This window comes from Anas acuta, chromosome 2 (genome assembly GCF_963932015.1).
Source record: "Anas acuta chromosome 2, bAnaAcu1.1, whole genome shotgun sequence".
NCBI lineage: Eukaryota > Metazoa > Chordata > Aves > Anseriformes > Anatidae > Anas > Anas acuta.
Genome location: NC_088980.1, coordinates 106,184,512 through 106,209,681, shown reverse-complemented (window position 1 = coordinate 106,209,681; position 25,170 = coordinate 106,184,512). Strand labels below are relative to the sequence as shown.

Here is a 25,170-nt window from a genome sequence, read left to right as displayed (position 1 = left end):
AGTGGGACAGGGTAGAGAGAGAAAAAAAAAAAAAAAAGAAATTGCAATAAAACTGCATGAAGTACACATTAGCTGGTTATGTGATTGGAGACTGATCCTTGTGTGTCCTGTCTGGAAGCTATGCCCAGAACATACATTTTGGTGGAATGACTTGTTGACTCTACTGGTTGACTTAGAAGAGTTAGAAGCAAACAGTCTGGAGAACACAGTCCTAAAAGGCTAAGGAGGAACTTGGCAAATAGATCTTTTCTTTCCCTCTACTGTGAGAGGACATGAGTAGAGGACACTGATAAGTGGGGTATTTCCATAGTGCTGTCACTGGAGCTTTTGGGGGCTCTTTGGCTAACTGCATTCTCCTTATTTCTGTTCTCCTCATGCTTACTGGTGTCTTGAGATCATATTTGCATACATTTTCCCTGCAATGTCAACAAATCAAGAACCTTCATATGTTTTTTCCAGTGTCATCCTGCATTACAACCTATAAGAAGACACCGCCTCCAGTCCCACCAAGAACAACCACCAAACCATTTATTTCCATCACGGCCCAGAGCAGCACGGAGTCTGCCCAGGATGCATACATGGATGGGCATGGACAGAGGGGAGATATCATCAGTCAGTCTGGACTTAGCAACTCCACAGAGAGCTTGGACAGTATGAAGGCACTAACAGCTGCCATTGAAGCTGCTAACGCGCAGATCCATGGCCCAGCAAGTCAACACGTAGGAAACAATACTGCCACCGTCACCACCACCACAACCATTGCCACTGTTGCAGTAGAAGACAGAAAGAAGGACCACTTCAAGAAAAACAGATGCTTATCTATTGGAATACAGGTATGGTACACGACTTGGATTATATGTGCACCACTGTTTGGGGTTTCTACACTTGTTTTACTGCTTATTATACAATGTTTTGTGTGTTTTTCTTGTTTTCCTGACAGGTGCCTATGTAGAATTTCCAGCAGCTTAATCATGCCACATGGTACTAATGATGTTTTACTAATTTATCATAAAAACATCAGACGCAAGGATTTGTTTAAGTCTCCTTGCCGCTTGTTATTCAGCTCTGTTAAATTACACACATGAGCACTAATCTATGAATCATAACACAGCAGGGGTCAGAAAGGCATGAATTAAATCATTGAAAGGGAATGTGTAAAACAATGATTTACATTACACTATCACCCCAAAAATATTTTTGTCCAGCCTCACTGAATTAATTGTCACTGCTTATTCATGCATTTCATAATGACTGGTGGCCGCTTGAATGAGGCAGCATTGTTCCTATCTCAGACTCAAGAGCAGAGGATAAGTTCCTTCTGATTTGCCCTTGTTAAAGAAAATTACACTTTTTTTTTTTTTTACCTCTAGTGGAATGAAATGAGAAAACTAACCCTGCCAAAGTTGACTTGTATTTACAAAAAGGAGAAAAGCAAACAAACTAGACCAATTTAATCTGCTATCTTAATTAATCTTTCCCATACCCACCCTCACTTCCCCCTCAAAAATAAATAAATAAATAAAAAAGAATGTGCATAGAAGGCCAACTATCTGCTTGTAGGATTAGCTCTTGCAACAAAGTACTTGAACTTACAATCAAGTGAGAATCAGCATAGGTTTTGATGGGAGATGAGTCCCAAACAAACAGAATAGCAATCCATAGCTTATCGGCCTTCCCAAGAAAACATTATTTTTTTCCTGCAGATGGAGATTGTGTTTACAACCTCCTCTGTGCCTGGACAGGCTTATCTGATTTGCAAAGCCTAAGAATTTACCATGAAATCTCTGCATCTGCCTGATGAGATGGGAGGCGCTGAGCAGAACTATGTCATCCCAGGGGCAGCTCCTAGAGAAGTGGTGTCTTTACTCCTTTTAACTTCTTCTTGGGAGGGCAATGGTTAACTATTGCCTTGGGATCAGTTTACTGTACCCTTTCTGTGCTTCACAGCCATTTGTTTTGGATATATTCTGAAAGAAGGACTTCTGAAAGTTCAGTGTTAAACATAGGGGCAAGATCCAGGTGGGATAAGGATAAAGGAAAACTCTATTACTTATTCCCATGCCCAGCCGAGGCAAAGGTTCTCTGTTACTGTTGTGATCCCTTCTTTCACTGAACAAAGCAACAAAGACCCTTTGCAGATGAAGTAACAGGTAGAAAGAAATAATTTCCACATTCGCAGAAGCCCAAATGAACAGCTGTAACGTGAACCGGGGTTCCGAAGATACCATTTCCCAGCTGTCTCTTCCGAAGGTAGTGTTGCTGCAAGTAAAGAATGCAGCTTTTGAGAGTCACAGGAGACCCAGTTTCCTGGCATTTGAGGAAAACATAGTCCCAAACACTGTTCAAGCATTTGAAAATCTCCTGCTAAAATTCTGAAACTTAGAGCTGACATGCGTAATCACAACCCCTCCATGAAAGGTGCGTGGGGATGGTCAGCCTCCCTCTCCTGACTACAGTGAGAGCTTCACTCAGCCTTAGACTGAACTCAGAGCAGGTGAACATCTTCATTATAGTTTGGCTCATCTCTGTGGAGCAGTGCAAGCCACGTTAGACTGAGGTTTGCCTCCTCCTGTAATAAATAAACCGAACGTGCACTTGTGGTGAACCTCCTGGTGTGTCCTCTGCACCTCTCAGTTGCTCTTAGGTCACCACAAGCCTTTGCTGTAAATCTGTTGAACAAACAAGCAAAGTAAAACAAAGAGAAACCTACCATCAAAAAGGTTAACTCTCTCTGTCAGTTACGTTATTTAAGGTGGAATTAGGTCCCAAAAAGCTTCAACATCAAGTAAGTACTTTACGTCACTGAACAGTTCTGAAACTCCTTGATCACATTTCCTGCACAGGGCTGTTGAATTTGCTCTCAACAGCAAGCCAGTAGAGGAGATGCTAGCTACATCTGGAGATCTTGTACATCTGGGGTCAGAGTAGGTTCACAGGTCACTGTGCTCCAAACTTGCTGTGTTTTTTTGTGTGTGTGTGTTTTTTTTTGTTTTGTTTGTTTGTTTGTTTTGGTATGACTAGCAATCTCATATACAGCACCTGGAATTAGGAACTACACTGGCTGGACCCAGAAGTTTGTGATTTTTCTTAAAGGTACATCCGTGGTTAAACTTCAATGCCATACTATTGGTTCTCACAGAGGCAATATAAAGTTCCTGCTTGTGATCCTAGGGACCTCCTGTCTGCACAGTAGAGCAGCAGAGAAAATGCCTCTGATATCTACTTTCTTCATATCCTACCTGTACAGTGCTCTGATTCAGGGCACTGACATTTAAACAAAGTAAACTCATCATTTTGACATGACTTACCTACATGTGCAGGTACAAACTAACAGGTGAAATCAAACAAATGGTGCAGCGCAGCAAGCAGTGTTCCAGCTGCTCAGAGGTTCTGGCAAATCTGAGCATCCAGTCTCCACAAAATACTGGATAAACCCCACCTGCATTTCTCAGGCCTAACGTTGTCTTAACAGAAATGCTTTACAGATTAACAAGAATGAGTAATATTCACTAATATGAACAGAAGCTGCATACCAGAGATAAGATATCCAAGTGGATGAAGGTAGTTATGGTACAAGCCATATGCACAGACACTTAGTAGTTATCGTGCATAGAAATTGTAAGCAGCCAGGTGATATCTCTGCCAAAATGCATTCTAATGAGCTGCGGTGCTTTGTTGTTTTTCGTTCTGCTTTTTAAGGTTGATGGTGCTGAAGAATCTGCCAAATCAGTTGAAAACAAAGCAACTAGTAAGTTCCAGTCCATAGGAGTTCAAGTTGAAGAGGAGAAATGGTGAGTGAAAGTTAATAATGTTTTCCTAGAGTAAACAGTTGTGCCACAATTAATTTTTAAGAGTCCCAGTTCCTGCATGGCAACATAAACCTGCTTCCCCGCTGAATCATTAGGTCATCCAGCTGAGAAGCTGACTTATAAATGTCACGGCTCTTGTTTGTCAGAGGTGATTTTTCAGGAGCAGTGGGAGAACCGGAGTTTTGCTCACACCTGGCTATAGCATGGCACAGGAGCAGCCACTGGGCACTAGTGCTTTTCAGCAAGAGAAGGGGTACCTTGCAGCCTCTCCTGAGAAAACCTGGGTGCAGCAAACCTGAGCTGACAGCATTTGGGTCCTCAGTCCTCCCCTGGCCTGCTGGCTGTGGCGTTGGTTAGAGGAGATGCACATTTTCATGCCTTTTTGTTCCCCCTGTACATCTGCTAAAAATACTCAAAAATAACATGCTATCTACACTATTTTAAATTCAGTGAAATATCTCTGTAAAGTAGCAGAATATTTTCCTGTGGCTTCAAAAGGCTAAAGTAATTTCAGTAAAAAAGAAATGTGATTTGCAATGACCCTGTCAGGCTGTTACCAAGTTCCTCATTAACCTGCTAAAACATCTCTTTCTGGCAGACATTTCTTTATGCCTTAGACCTCAGCCCCATTTACCCACAGCTCTTCTACCACTAGATAAATGAGCACATTAGAATAGATGCTGAAGGACCATTTCCCTCCAGCCTGAGCACAAAGGCAATAACTACCCCAAAAGCCCAGCCCTCCCTCACCACCACCCACCACCACAAAAAAAAAAAAAAAAAAAAAAAAAAAAAAAAAAAAAAAAAGGCTGTTTGTAAATACCTTACTTCCAAAGTCCTCTCTCTATTGCTTTTTTTATTGCTGCAGAGAAAAAGGTAAGATTTGCCTGTGAAGGTCTGCCCTGAGGAAGCATTATTTCTGCATTGCCTCATGGCAGCTGTGTTTGGGGCATTTCTTGCAGATAAAGTTGAGGTTGCTGCTGTTGGGAGCAGATGAACAAGCAGCAATCTATCATGGACTTTCAGAAGTGAACAGGCAGATAAAGGACAGCCCTTAATCCTCAGAAAATGAGTGTACTTAAGAAACAAAGGGTTTATCAGCACAGTTTGGCACTCGTACTCCTTTTTTATTTTTATTTTTTAACACAGCAAAGCACAATGTATTGATTATCTGTTACAGGAATGGAATTGTAAATACAGTGCCTTTCTCCCTGCCCCTGAACCGGAACTGCAGAACCTCCGAAAAGCTCTACCAAACTGAATCCATGACAAATGAGTGTTTAAAAAATTATTCCAAGATTCAGAAATATTAAATAGACATAATCTAAAAAAAGAAGAATGACACAGCAAATGATATAAATACAGTAAATTGATCATGTTTTTGTGCCAGTCAAAGCTATTAAGTGCACTGTTCTAAAGCAGGAAATCTCTTTGCTTAATGCACCAAAAGCCTATCATACAAAATTTGTTTCACTCCTCTTTTTAGCTTCCTGTTCTTTCCTCCCCCTTTCCCTCACCTAATGTGACAGTCCTTCTTGCCCTAAGGAGTCTTACCTCCTCATGTCCTTTTAATTTTTCCTGCTTCTGTGCTTGGACCAAGCGAGCAAAAGATTTTGCCTCCATTTCTTGATCCAAGTGGCTCAAAACCAGAGCATCTTTGGAGCACAGTATATCTCTTCCATCTTCCACCTCAGCTCAGACCTTTCATTAGCCCTTCACTCTCTGCAACCTGGGCTTCCTGCCAAGACAAATGACTGAATCCTCCTCCTCTTACACTGCTCAAGGGATAAATGTGCCTACCGCTACCTGACCATATTATAACTTGATCCATCACTGCTGTTCGTCTTATCCTCCGTTCTTTATTCTGTCTGTTCTCAATTCTCCTTTTCATACCCATCCTCTAAATGCAGCTCTAACATTTCTAGTATTTACAGAGTTCCACAGTCCAGTCCTTCTCCTGGGGGAAAAAATAAAATAAAAATACAAATACAAATACAAAGACAAATAAAAATAGCATACATTTATTTCAACAGTGACCTCTTTCTGCTGTTACTCTTATCTCATCTGATCTCCCTCATGATGCTTACAAAACCCCAAACGAAATGTTCCACCCCTTTCTTCACATGACCCATCCCTTCCAGAGGCAGTTTTGAAAGGTATTTCTAACAAAACTCAGGGCACTTCCACTCCAGTTTGTCCTTTCTCTCTACCTGGGGCTCCTTCTTGACCTCAAGGGACCACCTTCCATTCTTCACTTACAGAAGATAATTGAATTGTTGGAAGTCAACTGTTTCTATTGAACCAGAAAAAAAGAAGCCATATATTATGCCAGGCCAATTAGCACACTTATATCCTTTTTGAACAAGGGGCACATCCCTTCAGCTCTCAGTCCCATAATTCTTTAATTACTTGAAATCTCTTGCATTTTACTATGTGCCACCACATTTCCTCCCCTTACATCCTTACCCCAAAAATTATCTTGCTCATTGCTCCTAGTTGTACTATCAGCTGGTTATTTTACTTGGTTTGCCATCACAAGAATTTATGAATGCTGAAATAATGGTAGCTTATGGACTAAGGACAGCCGTAGGAGACTAAGGCCATGGGTGCACGCTCCTCCTCCACCTTCTCTGGCTTCTATGGGTCTGTAAAGTGTGGTACACCACACCATATCAAATGAAATGTTTTGAAGTGGTGATAAGGTAATATTAAACAAAACAAAGCAAAACAAAACAAAAAATCTTCTGTATCTTTGAGAAAAAAAAAAAATCACTTAGGCTTTTGTTACCATATAAGGCCATATTTTTCTCTTTTTTTATGTAGGTTTTTGTTTTTGTTGACATATTGTCCTGAAAAAAAAATACACAAGTTTTAGGGTCTTCCCTCCACAATGGGCCCATCATAAGCTCTAATTCAAACTTCTTAACTCTAGTTTTTAGGACATGACATTCAAATCTGTATTTTAGCTAAACTAAACTGGGACTGATCTTTCCTTGATTTTTGATCTGCAGCATTTTATGGCTGCATGCATTCTCCACAGTGGGAGCCATTCAACTGAGAAATTCTATAGGATTTTGGTAACATGAAACAATAATAAAGGATTATAGTTTCGCCATTAAGACTCTCAGCAATGAAAAAAGCCTATGTTAGTGGGAGAGGGGGAGGTGTAGGGCAAAGAACATGACACTGTAGCTTGGAGATGTATGGCCAAAGATCCTGCCATCAGGATGTTTTGTTTTGTTCTGCTGAGGGTGGCTGCCACCTTAGCAGACAAACCCACAACAAGAAAGAATACAGCCAATAGGTAGAGTGAGGCAGGTTTAATCTAATGTATGAGCCACTGACACTTGCCATGGGTCAGTTGGTTTGGTACCAACATCTTTTCTGGGTTTTGTGTTTTGGTTTTTGTTTGTTTGTTTAGGAAAGAAGTAAGTTCTCCAAGTTGAAATGTAAACATGTTTTTCAAAAGAAAGCAAAAGAACATTTAGGAGCAGAGAGTCAAATGCTAACAAGTGACCCTGTTGTTGCTGTTCAAAACAGATCTAGTGTTGCTCTCCATACTGGTTTATCCAGTCTGAGGTTTCATGGCTTTCTGCACCTTAGGCCAGGTATCTGCTGTAGTTCTCTGAAGCTGTAATTATTACACCTTGTGCCTGCAGGGCACAACTGAATACAAAAGGACCTAGCCTGAAAGCAGAGAAAGAAGGAAGTCTCTGTTTTTAACAATTACCGGCGATTTCTGAACTCTTATTTTTTTAGGTAGACCCGTGAATGCTTTGTATGTGTAGAGACAGTGAAAACTTAAGTATTAGCTTCAACAGCTCTCTTGTGGTAAGGAGCTTTAAGTGAGAGCAAAACAAAAAGAACACATGTGGGACATAAACGGTATGTCGCAAGAGCAAAACATCCTGGAAGTGAGCGAGGAAACTATGTCAGAGGCTAAGATTACCATCTCTTAGGTGGCTTATGTAGATGTGCTGGAGGTAGGCAGATAGTGGATGCCTTCCTGTATTTCCATGTCATTCAGCATACATTTCCTTGGGAGTATTTTTTTAATTTTGAACTGATGCTATATTCTATTGCCAAGTTGTTTTTCTTTTGAAGACAGATAGGTTACACAATCCACTGCCAAGAATCTGTCAAGCAAGCCTGTAGCATACTATAATATAGATAAAACAAAGGCAAAAGAAAGTAGGTCATTCTGTTTTATTTGTTGAGCAGAATCTGGTTTTGGTGGTACTAGCTCATAATGAACCCAGTAAGAGTATGCTCCTGAAAGCTTTGAAATGTAGTGCCTCCAGCAGTACATCCTCTTGGCAAGTAGACCTCAATGTTTTCACATTTGGGATTTGGTGTAGGCTGAAAAGCCAGGGTGTTCTCTGAAACTATAAGTGGTCATCTAAAACAGAAACAAATCACAATCTATGGCACTGCAGAAAGCAAGAGCAGGAGTGTGGAAGTAGGGTCATGGAGAAGGATCCAGCCTCACTCTGTGGAGGCTGGATTATGGGAATTGCTTTTCTCCTGCTTTTCTCACTCTGGAAAGTGGGGAAGAGGACACTGTACTAATGCTTTGGCTCTTAGCAAACCCAGACTAAATGACTGAAAAGAGATCCTGTGTGAGCAAGGTGCCAGTATGGGCACACATTAGTGTGTATGTGAGTGTGCAAGCATGCACTTCAGTGATGGGGATAAGGGATTTGTCAGGTTGGTAGCCAAATTCAAACAGTGTTTAAAAAAAAAAAAATATGACACAGACTGGACCAAAACCTTTTCACTGTAAAGTCAGCCTAAAGCTCAAGTCTTTCTAACCATTAATACCAGTCTAACAGCTTTCTCTGCCAAGGACCGGTAGCAGATACTCATGAAAAAATTTAAAGGAAAGTGTGCAAAGGAAAAGTGTGAAGGGTGTGTATAAGCAGTGCTTAATTACAATTACACATTGTGTGAAAAAGTACTTTATTTTTGTTAGATTTAAATCTTCAGGCCTCTAAGCCTTACAAACAGCTACCTTCCTCCCTGCAGTTCCTGCCCTCAAAAATGGTGAAATGCCACCTAGTCAGGATTTCATTGCACTCTCATAGCCTTCCTCAGCCATCTCTTTTGTAAACTAAGAAGTGTCTTTCCTCCTGTGGGAGCCATACCTTATCGCCAATTATCCTTGTCCTCCCTTTTGAACTTTTTTTGCTGTATCAGTCCATAGCAAAATGCTTCGCTCTGTTTGTCAAAGGATAAATACTGCCAAGCTGCAGAGTTCTGCTCACACAATGTTTTTCGGTTTGCTGGTGCATATCATGCAAAACTGTAGCAACATAGCCATGGCTTCTGTGTCACTTAACAACCACATGTTTCTAAAGAACTGCAAGCAGCAGCTGCTGCATATTTTATTTTATTTTATTTTATTTTATTTTATTTTATTTTATTTTATTTTATTTTATTTTATTTTATTTTATTTTATTTTATTTTATTTTATTTTATTTTATTTTTGTATTCTAGACCATTATAAAAAAATACAATCTATTTGTTAAGGTTTTCCAGCAACCAATTTGGTTGAGAAGATACTTTGAGCTTTCTTCTGCAGAGGAACTGGTCCTTTTTTTTTTTTTTTTAACTGAAGAACCCTTCCTGACTCCTGTTTTGCTTTGCCCTACGTCAGCCACCATTAATATCTTCTACCAGCAGGACTTGATACAGTGCTTCCTGAAATCTGCTGCACTGTTCCTTATGTATCTGGATGGATCAGGTATACAGCACCTGAAATTCTCCTTCAGCATCCTTCCATCTGCTCCCTCCCCAGCTGCAGACTAAAGACACTTGCCCAAGTGCTGTCAGTCATACTTGTCTAATCAGCTGTTACTCTTCAGTGGAAGATGGAATATAAATGAAGGGAAGTTTAAATGGTTCTCAGCATCCAGCTCTGCTGTCACCAAGATTTTCACTGCTGCTCAAACTCAAGCTAAAAATAGCACTGGTGAGGGCAAAACAGCCAAAATATCACAGAGAAATGGGTCCTAACACTAGTTTCAAGAGTAAATGTGAGATTGTGAATAAATTCAGACTGCATTATCAGCTGCCTGAGTGTGGTGGCATCCTGGATTAGTAAAAAGGGTTGGGAATCTGTCCCCATTCAATTCAAAACTATGTTAAATCTAAATATCATTGATTTAAGTATCATCTATGTTCATTACTTTTATGGTTTTACCTTCTTTATCTCCTTCCATCATGGGGCAAGACAGATACCTGCCTCACTTGAATTTTTCCTGTGTTCCTCAGCATATCAGTTTCTAGAGCTACACTGACTATCTATAATTATTTGCCAGCGTCTTTTCCACTCAATCCCTTCACAATTTACTGCCTGTCATACTTGCTCTCACTTGCCACCCCCTACACATCATTACGTGTCTTTTACTCCTCATACATCCCTCTGCTCCTTCTCTATCTGCCTCGCCACCTCAGATTCCTTGGACTGAAGAATTTGGGGTGCTGCTTTCTTAAAGAAAAAAAAAAAGCACTCAAACACAAACCTCCAAACCTTCTCTTTCCCATGCTTATGCCTTCACCCTTCCTGGCTTTCCTGCAATCTCACAGGGTTTTGCTGTCTGCCCTCAAAGGGTCCAACATATGGAAGTAATGCAAGATGAAAGGAAGCTATCTACAGGGTAGCAGCCGTCATGATGAGGGTAACATGGACAGTAACTGAGAAAGTTAACTTTTGTGGAAAAGAGCCTGTTTTGAGACCAGGGGTTGAATATGGAAAATAAAAGTTCTTAACACTGGGAATGGGTGCTAGAACTGAGAGCTGGCACTGGTATTTGCAGAAGCAGGAAATTAGCAAGTACGTAATTATGATGAGCAGTTATGAAGAAGCAATACAAAATACTTAGCTGGGCTAAAACTTACCTTCTTTATAAATGTAATGTATAATATTAGATAGCGGGCTCATTGATTTTATTTCCTTGTCAATCTCATGTGAATGATTTTTGAAATATGACTTGTGAGTTCAGGTGTACAACTTCAAAGAGGGTGAGTTTTAGAAGTTGAAAGAGCAGCCACTGCTTCAAATCGGGCCCTTTTACCTTCCATGAATTGGTGACCTAAAATCCTGAGCCACCAACACTATTAGCTATCTCCTGGGCTAGCCTCTGGCTTTGTTAAATGACACAATTAGGGGTGCTTGCCTCAGTAAGCAGTGAGCTTGCATGCAAAAGAGAGAGATGTTTGTTGGCTTGCAATGAGAAAAGAAGTCTATGCTGATCATTTCAAGAAAAAACAGAATGTAGCACTGAGAGCCATGACTGCTATTCTTAGGAGGAGAGGCAGAATCTTAATAGGTCCTTTCTTACCTAACTTATCTCATGCCACCTAGCCAAAGCTTGCTAAACATGTTGTGTTTGTGCCCTCCAAAGCTTTCGCAGGTTTACACGATCTAATAGTGTAACAACAGCCGTGCAAGCAGACCTGGATTTCCATGAGAACTTTGAAATAATCGACCCTCAAGAGGACAATATGTGTTCTGGACAAATGTCAAGACAATTTTCCCGAGATGCAAGCACCTCTACCGTTAGCATACAAGGGTCAGGAAACCATTACCATGCATGTGCAGTGGATGATGACTTTGACACAGATTTTGATCCATCCATTTTACCTCCTCCTGACCCCTGGATTGACTCTATCACTGAAGATCCTCTGGAGGCTGTTCAAAGGTCAGTGTGCCCACGAGATGGCCACTGGTTTCTGAAGCTACTTCAGGCAGAGAGAGATCGTATGGAGGGCTGGTGCCAACAGATGGAGAGAGAAGAACGGGAAAACAACTTACCTGAGGACAGTAAGTAACTGATTGCAATAATATTGCAACTAGAAAAAAAGTATTTAATATAGGCCAATCTGACTCCTGTGAATTCTGTATCATGCCCTGTCTTACTTAGCTAATGAAGCTATGGTCGTGATTCTCTAAAGGACTGTATGCATGTATACAATAATGTGTATTAAAGTTGACAGGGACTGCAAATGCTCAGCACTTCTGAAACTCAAGAGATAGTAGCTTTTAGGATTGCATACTTTAATGGATAATTAGGAGATCCTGGATAGGGATCTTGCAGTATTGATGTTTTGTAACTCTTCCATTTGAAATCACTTCTCACAACCTTAGAGTATAATTTAACAGATTCTGGTTCCTTTTCATTAAATTCATATTTTCACTGCCTTTTTAGAAGGTAATTTGCATCACAGCCTTCATATACATCTCCTAGCTGAAACAAATGACAAGTTTTGCTTCTAAGTTGTTGTCTCCCCTCATGCCTCTTGCAGTTTTCACTCCTGTTTGACCCTCCTGGTAAAAAAAGCTCTCCATATTCTGTGATAAATGCACACACTCATGCAACCTACATCTTAGTTGTCACCGCTACAAGACATATTACCCCACCCATAAAGTAGTGGGAATGACACTTTCCTGTCTAGTAAACCTTCACTAGTAAGTAGATCGAGTAGCTTATGCCTTATATATTCACACTAATTAGGGAAGAAGAGGTGAACAAGCGGCTCCCTGTCCAGCATTTTTTCCTCCAGTAATAACAGATCTTTTTTTTCCATTTATTTCCATTACAAGGACCAGTATTATTGCTAGCCATCAATTTTTGGACATGGTAAATCTGTGGGCTGAGTAGCATGCTCCTTGTGAATGAAGCTTTCTCAAATTCTCAGAGGGAGCTTCTAGAAATCACTAATGAGCACCTGAATATTAAGATTTCATTATTTTATAATTCTGGGAGACCTAAGTGTATTTTCTTGGATATAGCAAATACCACTTTTACAACCCCAAAATAAAGTCCTACCAAACTCCTAAAACGCCTACAACTGGAGCTCCTACAACTTCAGCTCCAGGATTCCTTCTACCAAAATTCAAATTCATCTGTAATTCTTTTGAGTTGTGAAGGTTTTGATTTGTGAAAGGAAAGGAATCAACACTGACAAAAAAATGTAGGTTTTAAATAATTAGTAATGGATAATCCATTTCTGCTGAAACTTTCCATTTGACCTAGTGTAGGAAATAACCATAGAGAAGTTTGATTTAAATAGTTAGACATTACTGTAAGCAACTGGAAATTGACTTCTAATGGAAAGTATGAGATAACCTTAGCATTTACATTAACATGTACATTCAGTTTTTCTATTTCTACAAAATTCCTATTATATAATAGGTTAGCTATTTCCTCTGGGGGAAAATACAGAAGGATTAACCTTCAAAGTACAACCAGATTCCCCAAGTTTTAGAGTATTTTAATCTCATTTTTAATTTACATTATAAATACATTCAAAAATCTCATTGAACATGTACCAGAATGCAAAGGTTTTCTTCTGTTACTATGTGAGAAATAAAGCCATAAACTAAGAGAATTTAGATTGACACTGATGCGTGAGCACATAACAAAATAGGAAATGACAAAACATTTGGAAGTCCAAGCCACAAAACCCACTGGCTTTCTCTTTGCCACAATGAATAGTGGAAAGGCCTACATATTTTACTTGTCCACTGAAGGAGCTATTCACTTTAGGCAAAGGACGTGGATTTTACAGGGCTGATACATGCAGAAAGTGTGTCTGTGTGCAGAAGTTTCTCCCTTTGATACATGATCGTTTGAAAGCTCTTTTAACCGTCAGTGAGAGAAGTCTGTTATGAGGGAGATAAAGGCATAGCCGGGCTGGCTCTTACCAATGCCCCTCATAGCACACACGATACATGTCCTGTGGGATGTTCCCCCTCTGGAGTTTTCTGCCCAGCACTTCTCCTGTAAGCAGGAGGAGGAAAAGGGTCGCCTACGTTGCTCAGCCCCTGCTGAGGCACTGATCCTGGCATGATGCTGCTGGCCACTCCGGCACGGGGCAGCTGCCTCCCGCAGGGCTCGGCACGTCCCGCTCTACCTGGTGCCAAGGAGAACCATATGGTGGGGCCACGCAGCCCGCTCGGCAGCACCAGAAACAAAAGCTTGATTGTTACAAACCCAGCCCCAAATTACGCCTTTTTTATACATCTACAAACTTTGAAGAGGGGGAGAGAAGAGGTGCGTGCGGTTTGGTGTAGCTGATGAAACACAACCGGGGCAGGGAGCGCATCCTTTGTTTCGACCCGCCATCCGCAGCGCGTGTTTGGCCAGATAACCAAATAATGTCAGCGTGCGACGAGCGAGGCTTTCTGGATGCCGTGGCAGCTGACGGAGGGCTCTCTCCCCCGGCGCTCCCCGTAAAGCGATCCGCGCTGCCTGCAGACAATGCGGCCCTTGTGCGAAACAGCTGTCCGGGGGAGCCGGCTCGCTGCTGCTTGACAGTAGCTGGTGTGTTACGGGGAGACGTGGGGTATTATCTAGCTGGGAACGAATCTGCCAGATGGGCCCGAACGCTTCGAGCCAGGAATGGAGTCTGGTGCTGTGTATAAAAACAAGCTGCGGGGCGGTGGCTGCCCGCTGAAATGCCAATATAGGGAGAAATACGGCTCCCCCCGCACCCTGAATTATTTATTGTCTGGTATATTCTGGTCTTATCTGAAATCATTTCCTGATAAAACTGTAGCGTGTGTAACAGGCAGGTGAAGAGCACTCACACTTCAGGCTAGGGAACCTGATAAGGCTTCTGTGTATTTTATTGGTATAGGGGTGTTGGCTGCAAACTCCAGTGCTCTCATTAACAAAATAAATTAATTAGTTAATTACAGATGTGAGGCTAAACACACTATAAGAATTGATTGAAGCTTTGGATCAGGCCTCAAGTGAAATCAAGCATTTGCCTTTTGTTTTGTTTTGTTTTGTTCTCCTTCTCCTCCGCTCTCTCCGCCCACCTCTGCCCAGCGAAATGCCGTTCAGTTCAGTCAGAGCCTGGCTGCTGGCGTTGACGACTTTTTGCTTCAGCCTCCCCAGCAATTAATGCATACGGATGCAGCATGAGCAGCAACAGGTCTGGCTCGCCTCGCAGCGCTGCTAGCAGGCAGCAGCTGACCTCTTTATTTCACAGCGGCGTAACCCCACAGCTTGGCCTGGCTTTTGCTGGATTCCTTCTGTTGTTTGGGATTTGTGTGGGGCATTCGGGTCTCCGACTGAGCCGGCAGGCGAGCTGTGAGCACTGGCAGGCACGCTTCCCTTCCGTGCAGTGCTGTAATGTAACTCCCGTGCTGAGATAACCATCGAAAGCAAACAGCGGGCCTGATTCACCACAAGTCTGCCATGGTGTGGGTTTAGTGGCAAGGGGAGGCAGGCTGGTGAAGAAACACCTGAAATGGAAAACCAAGGCTCTGACAAGACATGTCGCTCACTGCCTTGTGTGTAGGTTGTACTCCTCTGGACTAGCCTGCAAGCAGAGCTTGGCTCCAAATCTGTGAAAACCTTCAGACTGGAGTCTGTAAATTCGGCCAATTCTAGCAAATGATACGGTTTGGGTGCTTCCTGCTGCTTTGTTTTGTTTTGACTGCATCCCCAGGGTGGTAGCAGGACATCCTGGGTCACAGCAGCCTCATGCAGGGACAGCCACAAGCCCAACCTACAGCCCCCAGCTGCCCACCTTTGCTCACACACCCTATCCACCCTCCTCCTCCTGCTCCCATGTTCGCTTCTCCCTGGAAGGGACTTCTCCACACACCGGCGTTTCTCCAAGGAAAGCCAGCTCCGGGCCGGCAGCCCTGCCGGCGTCCAAAGGCTGGCAGAGAAAAAAGAAATCCACAAGCAGTGAAACGACGTAGCTAGGGAAAAAACGTGAAGTGTGCTAATAGAAGCCAAGTAAGTCGGAGAGCACATGGAAACTGCTTTACTCCCAGTGAATAGCATTTACTCATGCAGACAGCCCTATTAATTTCAATGAGATCACTCCCATAAGTAAATATGACTCAAAGCAAGGACTGCCTGCTCCAAAGTTTGCTCCATTTGGCTGTTTTCTCCTTAATAGCTGGGCTTAAAACCTGAGCAGTAGCCTTAACTCTGAATTTCCTGGCTTTTGTCATGCTTGGCGTTATTTAAATGTAGCTCTGTCGGGATGAATAGGCTAAAACGCTGGTCCATCCTGGCTGGGAAATGGATTGTGACAGCTCTATGGCAGGGTTGCTTCATATGCACAGTGTGCAGCTAACATCTGCAAGGCAAATGTCAGCCCGGGTGCCTGCCACCCCTGCCACTGCTCCTGACACTTGGTCCTCGCCCTGCGGCCAGCCAGGTGTTGTCCCACCAGGGGCACCTGCCAGCCACAGCCCTGCCTGCCTCCTTCCTCGCTCCTTAGGCCCCCAGGGCATGGTGGCAAAGTTGAAATGCAAAGAGATTGGTTGGTGCTTTAAGACCCAGAAAGGTGGTCATTCCTCCAAAACTCCCCTGGCTCCTACGTGATGACTTTTCACATCACTTCGGTTTACTTTGTTTTAGCTGTTTTCCGCATTTTTGTTTTCCTTCTGATATACACAGTCTCCTTCCAAGGTGGGGCAGGTGACGGTATCACCAGTTCTTTGCTTGCGTTTTAAATCCTTTTCATTTCTTTTCCCATGAAAACTTAGGGCGGGTACTTATAACAATACCATCCCACAGTAGGTCCCATGCAATTTTTAGAACTAAGAGAAGCAACCACGTACTGCTTGAACAGCACAGACTAAGTTTATACTTCATTATGTTTTAAAAGGGCAACAGACTAGGGGCTAAGGGACATGAGGAAATTCCCCGGCATATGTCTATCCCAGAATCACTTTCTGTGGCCTCTGGTCTGCAGCAATAATAGCGAGGAGGCACTCCAGATGAACTGAATTGGATCAAAACAGCTGTAAAAAAAAAAAAAGCAGTTCTTCCAAAATAGACATGACTGTCTATTTCTTAAAAGTCATTACAGGAGATAAGTGGATTTACAAGGAAGAGAGGTCAAAGCAAAGCAAAAAAATAATAAATAAATAAATAAAAATCAGACTGTGAAAACAAAAACACTGCGGTACACGCTTCTCCCCCTGGGGACGGGGTGACAGCAATGCATATGATGGATGTTAATAACATTGCTTCATGCATTACTGGAAGGCATTCAGATCCGACAGTGCTGAGTGTGCTGGATAACCCTGTTTGGAAAAGAAAGCAGGCATGAATAACATTATATAGGTGTTTAAATCTGTTATGATTTCATCTTGATGGGTTGGTATTCTTTGCTGTTACTTGGTTTTATGTATTTTGTTGGTGTCCTATTAGCTGAAAACATCGATTTGAATGTTTATATGTATTTGTGCTGTTCCCCTTGCTCTCTCTGGTTCTTTTCTGGTGCATTTTGGATGGAATTTTGCAATTCCATTTACTTTTTCATCGTATGGCTTAAAACCTCTCAGGATTTTCTGCTAAGAAAGTGTCAGGCTGTTTCGACTTTTTATTTTACTACACCTTGGCCTTTCTCTTTGGCACTGGAGGTTTTGACTGAGTAAGAAAACTGGGCACTCTGCCTCCAAACACTAAAAGCAACACGCGTCTGGAAACAGAGCTGTGGCTATTGATAAGGCTTTGTGCCTTCTGGAGAGATTCCTTTCAGTCTTTCGCATGCTTTGTCCCCCTCCCCCCCCCCCCTCTCCTTTTTTTTTTCTCCTAACTTCCGTGACGGAGTTGGTTGTTGACTGGTTGCACATTAACAGACTGCTTGCTCTGGAGGGGCGAGGAATCAGTGACACTTGACTAGATACAGCCGCAGCTACAGCAGAAGTGGCAACAATAGGGAACAGCATCAGCATGCATCCCACAGTCAGCTGGGATGATGGTTTTTCGGCAAATAGCCAGTCGCTAGGCAGCCAAGGACAAGGACTTCCTTCTCCCTCCGCTGAGATCTCTGAATATTAAGCTCTTCTCCCCCCAGAGGAAGGGGCACGCTCCCATCCACTACCAGCAAGGTGTGTTTAAATCTGCTGGTGCTCAGATGTGACCGCCGCTCAGTTAGCGCAGCTTTCCAGGAGGATCCTGTCTCATCTGTTTTCCCCTCCCGAGAAGCTGAGAGACTGTTTTTCTCCCCTTCCCAAGTCTTGGGAAGCGTCAGAGTGGCCGAGCTCCAGATGAGGCAGCTGTTCCCAAATATACTCAGTGGGAAGAGTTTTCATAACAATGGGAACCACATGAAAGCTCGCGGAGAAGCTCCTCCTACTATTGAAGAGCCCTTTCAGTTGAGTGGTTTGCATATTGGGTTGCATAAATGACTAGACACACCAAGGGGTCCATTTTCAGTACTGTGCGCATAGAATTAGACACGCAAGCCTTGCTAACAATAATGAGAGTTGTGTGCAAAACTCCCTGCGCAATATGCTGAAAATATTCTGCTTGGTGGATCTTCCAGCTCACGGCGATTTCCTGGCAGCGCTGAGCTGAGTTCTGGGAACAAAATGAAAGTCTGGGCTCTGTGTGTGTTCACAGAGCTCTTTCCTATAGCTCCCCCCAAAAATGTGAAAAGACTCTCTCCTGCCCCCACACACACACTTTTTTTTTTTCTTTCCTTTGTATGTCTAGTGTATAAATGAACTCCACATCCCACTTTTCCTTAAGGAGTGAGCTTTAAGGCTGCTGACGGAAAAGCCATTTGCCCTTAAGGAGCAGAGCACAGATTTCCCACTACTGTGCGTCTGGTTTCGCTTCGCGGTGGGTGTTTGTGCCAGCTTGCTTAGCGTGTGATTCGTGAGCGAATCCCTGGGAGATGGCTTTCTCTTACCAAGCCTTGCACGGCCGCATTCTGGTCACACAATGCGAACACGTGTTGCAGCTGGTCACAGGACTGCAAGACCCCAAAAAAGAAGGGCTTTTTTTCTTTTTTTTTTTCTTTTTCTATTTTTTTCCTTCTTTTCTTTTCTTTTCTTTTCTTTTCTTTTCTTTTCTTTTCTTTTCTTTTCTTTTCTTTTCTTTTCTTTTCTTTTCTTTTCTTTTCTTTTCTTTTCTTTTCTTTTCTTTTCTTTTCTTTTCTCTTTTCTTTTTTTCTTTTCTTTTTTCTTTTCTCTTTCTTTCTTTCTTCTTTTCTCTTTCTTTCTTTTTTCCTTTCCTTTCCTTTCCTTTCCTTTCCTTTCCTTTCCTTTCCTTTCCTTTCCTTTCCTTTCCTTTCCTTTCCTTTCCTTTCCTTTCCTTTCCTTTCCTTTCCTTTCCTTTCCTTTCCTTTCTATCAAAATACTCATCAGTATTTTCCAGTGGAGCTCTGACACCTTTGTGATAGGTTTTACACAAAAAGTGACTGTGCCTAAGGGACAGGATGATGCAAAGAGTGGGAGTTTAGGACTAGTAACTCTTCGAGCTCTGCCAGCAACTCACTCACCCTGACCAGCCCACTTCAGGTCTCTGTATTTCCTGTCCCTCCATCACCACTGTGGAATTGTCATGGAAAAGCTGCTGTACTTATCTGGTGTCTGGGACAGCGGGTACTGCAAGGATCTGTGAGCAGAAGTGGTGAAAATGGTGACACAATGGTTGCCATTCATGGTTTTCACTGAAGTGGTTTGTTGTTTCTTTGTTTGTTTTATTTTATTTTTAATTAAATTAAGTGAAAATTTAAATATCTTTTTAACCAAAGAATTGGGAGATAGAAAGTTATTTCAGCTGGCAGGGAAAGGGAGGAGACCACCACTAACCCACCCTCTGTACAGAGCTGCTCCAGACAGTGCAAGAGACAGGCTAGGACCAGCGAGGAGGAGAGGCCAGGGTGTGAGTGCTCCCTGAAGAGTGTCTGGGTACCCGCATTCAACAGCAGAAGCCACTTCTAATACTGCTCATGGGAAAGAAAAAAAAACAAAAACAAAAAATACTCAAAGGGTCTGGATGAGATTTATCTGTGTGTATTACAATCCTCAATTCCTCAATCCCTTTCCAGGGCTCACATCAAGCAACACTCAGTTAAACCTGGAAACAAGGCATCACGTTGCTGCACGAGATGGCAGAGATGCTGGTAGAAACAGTGTTTTCCGAACTGTGTGCTTGATGACAGTTTTGGAAAGCTGAATGCCATGGTGCAGGAAGCCGTGTTTGTGATCACAGCCTGAGCCTGTGTCCCGGTGTTGTCTGGAGGTGCAATATCTTGTGTGCTTTCTACACAGGGTGCAAAAGCTTTTGATCAGTCACACCTGTACTGCCATGCAAGTGCTCTGTGCCAGCTGGAAGTTGTTTCATTGAAGAATGAAAGGCAGCTGTACCAACAGATTAATATTTTGCCAGTGCAGGCTGACCTGAGAGCCCTTGCAGCCTGCTTTGGCCTAGTGCAGTTCTGCCATCAGCATTGTCATCTTGCCCATAACCCATGTCTGAGAGACAACACTCTTTAGGAAACCTAGTGCTGGTTCCTGCACAGCTTTCTCTTCTCATTTTGTAGGCTTTTGGTTGGCTGCAGCAAGGAGAACACCGTGACTTACGCCTCTTTTTTCTCTCAGTTCTAGGGAAAATCCGAACTGCGGTGGGCAGTGCCCAGCTCCTTATGGCCCAGAAATTTTACCAGTTCAGAGAACTTTGCGAAGAAAACCTGGTATGTAACTTTGCTGATAAATACTGTTGTGTAACTCTTACTGCCAGAGGAACTGTCTCTGAAGACAATCACCTTTTCTGACTAGCAGGGTCTACAACTTCTGCCAGTAAAGGAATTGGTATGAACTGGGGAGTGACACCATCAAACTCAGTGAAGTCAGCATGAGTTTTGCTAATAGTTTAAGATCCTTTAAAACAAAGAAAGGCAAAAAGCTTTGGGTGAGATATCACTGAAGTTCTGCTGCTAGATCTGTCCCTTCACCCCTGAGTTCAGGTTGTTGTGGGCATGGAGATGCCTGGGTGCCATCTTGGGGTCTTTCAGGGTGGACCAGAAGTCTCACATAATCCCAATGCTGCCTCTATTCAGCGAGACAGAAATACCAGGAAATCAGGCCTTGAAGATTGGTGGCTGGTACTCCAACACCTCAACAGCAAAAGAGATAAAATTAATTTTCCCAAGTGCTAAAAGGGCAAAGAGCCAGCATGTTATAATAATTATTACTGTGTGCAACTGGTATATGCTACTGCTATTATTATTAGTATTTGCTATTTTCATGCCATTAGTAGTGGTGGTATCACAATGATATTCCTGATGATAAATAACTATTTCATACCATGTTTCTAAAACAGTAGTCCATAAAACAACAGCACTTCCAAAAGTTTTTCAACTCTTTAATTAACAACCCTGCACAATAGATACATTTAATTCCCAGTTTTGGTATAAATTCCTAGAAGCACAGAAATCACAAAGTGTTATGCTCTGTCATCACAAAACAGGGAAAGCAAACCCTGCGGTACTCAGCACAATGAGGTGGCTGTCTTCTCCATTTAATGAACTCTTGAAAATCCATATCCAAACCTAAATCTGCCTGCAGTGAGTGAATGTAACAGAAATAATTTCTTTTTGAGTAAGCCTTCTGATTCTTAATAGGAAAAAAAAAAAAAAAAGTGGTTGTGCATCTCTGTAAAGCCAACAATGAGCAACCTGCCCAAACACTGAAAAACTAAGAATGCAGATATAATCTCTATTCTCCTTATGCATCTGAAAATATATACTTTAGTTTTCTACAGTTGCTACTTCAGTGGTATAACCATGCTACCAAAATCACTTGTCAGTGTTGAGGTGAAAATCACAAATAGAAGTATCCGAAGCAAAACTTAGGATATTCTCAGTTTTGTTGTTCCTGAGGTGAAGAAGAAAACCTAAGCATAAAGTGACACTTGAACTAAGTAAAACAACGTTCAGGAGGCTAATAATAATTTATGTATTTATACACTTCACATATGCCTACTGCGCATGCAAAATTTCCAGAGCTAGGAGCCTCACTACATTGGGTTCACTGGGCAATGAGGATTCCTCTTGAGGCCCGTGAGCTTGAAGGTGAAGATGAACTGCGTCCACTTGCAAGCCCTGCATGGCACATCCAGCATGATGCAGCTGATGTGTATGGTGCAGAGAAAGAGGTACCATGGCTGTCCTGCCTCTCTCAAGGTCCAGGGCCCACCAGCTGCAGGCCGGCAGTGTGTCTGGCATATCACTCTTCCCAAAACTGAGCCTGAAAAAAAAATAGATTGCTGTGCTTCTACGTGTTTTCTTCAGAGCTTTTCATCCTGCAGAGATTATTCTTGTAAAAAAAAATAAAATTTAAAAAAAAAAAAAAAAGGCCTGAGGAGTATGACAAGTGATTTTACCTGAAATGGTGTCTTTTTGTAGCCTTTAGATTCAGATTGTGTGGGAGAAGTGTTTGTGCATCTGTCCATCACTATGTGTACATGCAGCAACAGTACACTTTCACAGGTCCCAGTGTTCCTGCAAGCATCAATATTGCGGGGAATCCTTCCTCGGATGACACCCTTGAACCCACTGGTGGTGTCCATGAGCCCATGGGGGCACAGTGGCTTGATGCTGCCACAGCCCCTTTGCAAATAAAAACCCAGTCAGTGCTCGCTGTGGTTTCTCTCTCATGTCTCCTTGATGGCTCTCTCTGCTGAAACTGCTTTCCTAGCAAGATTCGTAACCATTTGCACAAATGCTTTACATTAAGAGGTACTAAAGCCCAACTGTTGTTTTTTTCTTCTTCTGTTGTACAGAATCCTAATGCACATCCACGGCCGACCTCCCAGGATTTAGCAGGGTTTTGGGATATGCTGCAGTTGTCCATAGAAAATATTAGTATGAAATTTGATGAACTTCATCAGTTAAAGGCCAATAATTGGAAACAGATGGATCCTCATGACAAGAAGGTAGAACATTGTAGATTTTGTATGCTTCATTTAAAACCCTGCACAAATACTGGACAAATTAAATAGGCCTCTGTGTTACAGCGTTGACGTTAAAAATGTGAAATGAAGCTCATATCAAATTAATTTCATTGTAATGACAATGTTTACATAATAATCATCTGGGATATTATCTGTAATATGTTTCAGGCATATTTTTAAACCAAATCTGTCTTTGTGAATCGGATAATGGGAATGTGGTACTTTGTTAAGCTTTACATTTAATCATATTAGACGATCAATCGTTGGAAGGAACTGCCTTATATATTGATTCTTAAAATTAAATAAATCACATTTACGGTTCATATTATTGCATATAGCAAGAGTTCTAGGTTGTGTTACTGAAAAAAATAGGGAAGCACTGTAACCATCACTGACTTTGGTAACCAGATTACAAACAGAGCAATATCAAAAATATGCCTTCCAAAATGTCACATGAAAGAACTTCCACATCTTTTTTGTTGTTGTTGTTGTTGTTCTTTTTTAGTTTGTTTGTTTGGTTTGGTTTTTGTTTGTTTGTTTGTTTTTAATGGATGATTTCATAAACAGGTCCACTTGGCTGGTAGTGCTGTTTATCCAAGAGAGCATAAAAATCATCTGGAGCTTTGGGGGTTTTATTTAAACGTAGTCTTCTTCTGTCACCATGAAAAAACAAACACATCTCCAAGTGTGAGCCACATTTCACTTCCCATTCTCATTCAGCACCATTGCCTTATTTTTCTCCTCACGATCCACATCAAGACGAACAGCACTGGGGTGAGCCAAAATACACAAATGTTTCAGCAGGTACTTAAAGGGCAGGTCTGTTCCTAGAGGAACCAACAGTCTAATGCCCTGCTGCGCTCCTGTAGGTATGTAATTTGATGGCTGACTCTCTGTTAGACTTTCTGTGGCTGGTCTGGTACCAATGAGTAGAGCAAGCAGGTAGGGATGCCAGAAGGAGGGGGACAAGACCTAGAGGTACAATGGCTCAGCCAGATGTCTGGGCCCCCCGAACTCATGGTTAGCTCACTCCCAATGACCAAAGCGGTGTTTTGTTTTGGACAGATAACAATAACGATAATGAACCCCGTTAATCTTGCAGCAGGAAGTTTGCAAAGGCAGTGCTGGTAGCACTCTCCCTCCTCCGGTCAAGACTAAATACTCATTCATTCCTGACTTAGTCGTGCCATGCTCACGCCATTTGTGCACACCTAGTGTTTTGTAGGGGGATGCATGGGAATGTGTTTACCTAGCCCGAGGTACTGAAGGCAAGTCATTTTCTTATCTTCTTTTTTTTATTTTTTTCCCAGTATCTGTCGGAAAAGGAAGTTAAAAACGCCAAATGTGCATGCACAGAAACGCTGGTGTATGGTCTTTCGTTAGCTTATCTAGTCGAGCGGGTAGGCCAAGTGTTTTTAATTGTGGCAGTAAGAAACGAGAGCTTTCCTTAAAAAACTGCTTTTTGTTTGCTTCTGAAAAACATATCAAAGAGTTTCCAACAAAAAGAAGACTATAATGGGTTAAAGGAAGTTAAGTAGTGCTGAAGAAAGGGACCTACGGTAGGCAGGTAAAGATTACACATTTTAAAGAATGACACTGACTGTGTTCCTCGTTCAGTGAGCATTTGTCTATGATTCTAAATGAAACAGAACATCTCATTTCTTAAAAAGAAAAAGAAAAGAAAAAACTTTCTGTGGAAATGATATTTGCAATCACCTTTGGCCTTTGCCATTGGGTCCTTTTTAAGCAGCATAAATTAATCCTTGGATGGAGGGAAAAAGCAAAGTATGAATAAGTGTAACTAAGCACCTTTATCTTTCAAGCCGTGGACGCTGTTGTGATCAGCATGAGAGAAAACGCAAGGGCAGAATGGGACCTTTGTAGTGTGATAAAATCCCTTCGTTCAGAGGCCGTGTTCACAGTTGGAAGGGGATGTAACTTAAAAGACAATCTAATTAACTTGACAAAGTCTTTGTGGACGCCTGAAATTCAGACCTGAATACACTTTTCTTTTTCAGGAAAGATCGCGCTCTGATTTTTTTTTTTTTTTTTGTACCCACGCACCAGGCTGTACATAAAAGTCCTCCTTGTCAATCGCATATCTGGAGCTAGCTGCCACCGTGATGATTAATGCATGTTCCCTTCATGGTGCTTAATTTTTTCCTACCAGTTTTTCAAGCTAGAGCTGGCTGTAGTGTGGCATGCTTATTTAGCAGGAGGCCAGGGTTTATACAAGCTTGCGCAGGCAGACCCGAAGCAGGGGACTTGGGAGCAGGCTACTAAGTTTCTATGAAATATGTACGTGAATATCTGGTTTTGTTGTTATTTTTTTTTGATGGTTATCACCCTGATGCACCAACCGCACGCAGGCAGCTAGCTGACAGCCGCAGGTGGGATGCCGAGCCCACCGCATCCCAGCGCTGCCGCAGGACCACCTCGCGCTGCCTCGGTGCCGTTTTTGGGGGGCGAGGTGACGTGCACATCTCGGCCCCGTCCCGGCGGTGCCGGCTGCGGTCAGCCGGGCTTGTTAACAGAGCTGCAGGAGCCGGGGCCCCCCGGGGTCGCGCTGCCGAGAGCAGGATTTATTCCTCAGCCGCGTGAAGCGGTGCCGGTGGTACGAGGCCGCGCCTGAG

At 42.4% G+C, this 25,170-nt stretch overlaps 1 protein-coding gene across 10 annotated transcripts in view; it reads left to right on the top strand.

Annotated features, from left to right (window-relative positions):
• DLGAP1 (DLG associated protein 1) overlaps positions 1 to 25,170 on the top strand; it is a 419,465-nt gene that overhangs the window by 390,251 nt on the left and 4,044 nt on the right. For 8 of the 10 annotated variants that reach the window (XM_068671536.1, XM_068671535.1, XM_068671534.1 and 5 more), the window contains 5 exons: positions 460 to 833; positions 3,700 to 3,791; positions 11,216 to 11,634; positions 20,185 to 20,276; positions 22,367 to 22,519. In XM_068671536.1, coding sequence (XP_068527637.1) covers positions 460 to 833; positions 3,700 to 3,791; positions 11,216 to 11,634; positions 20,185 to 20,276; positions 22,367 to 22,519 — 1,130 coding nt within the window. Of the gene's footprint in view, positions 1 to 459; positions 834 to 3,699; positions 3,792 to 11,215; positions 11,635 to 20,184; positions 20,277 to 20,364; positions 21,937 to 22,366; positions 22,871 to 25,170 lie in introns of those variants that run through there. The other 2 variants (XM_068671537.1, XM_068671538.1) reach the window with 2 other exon arrangements.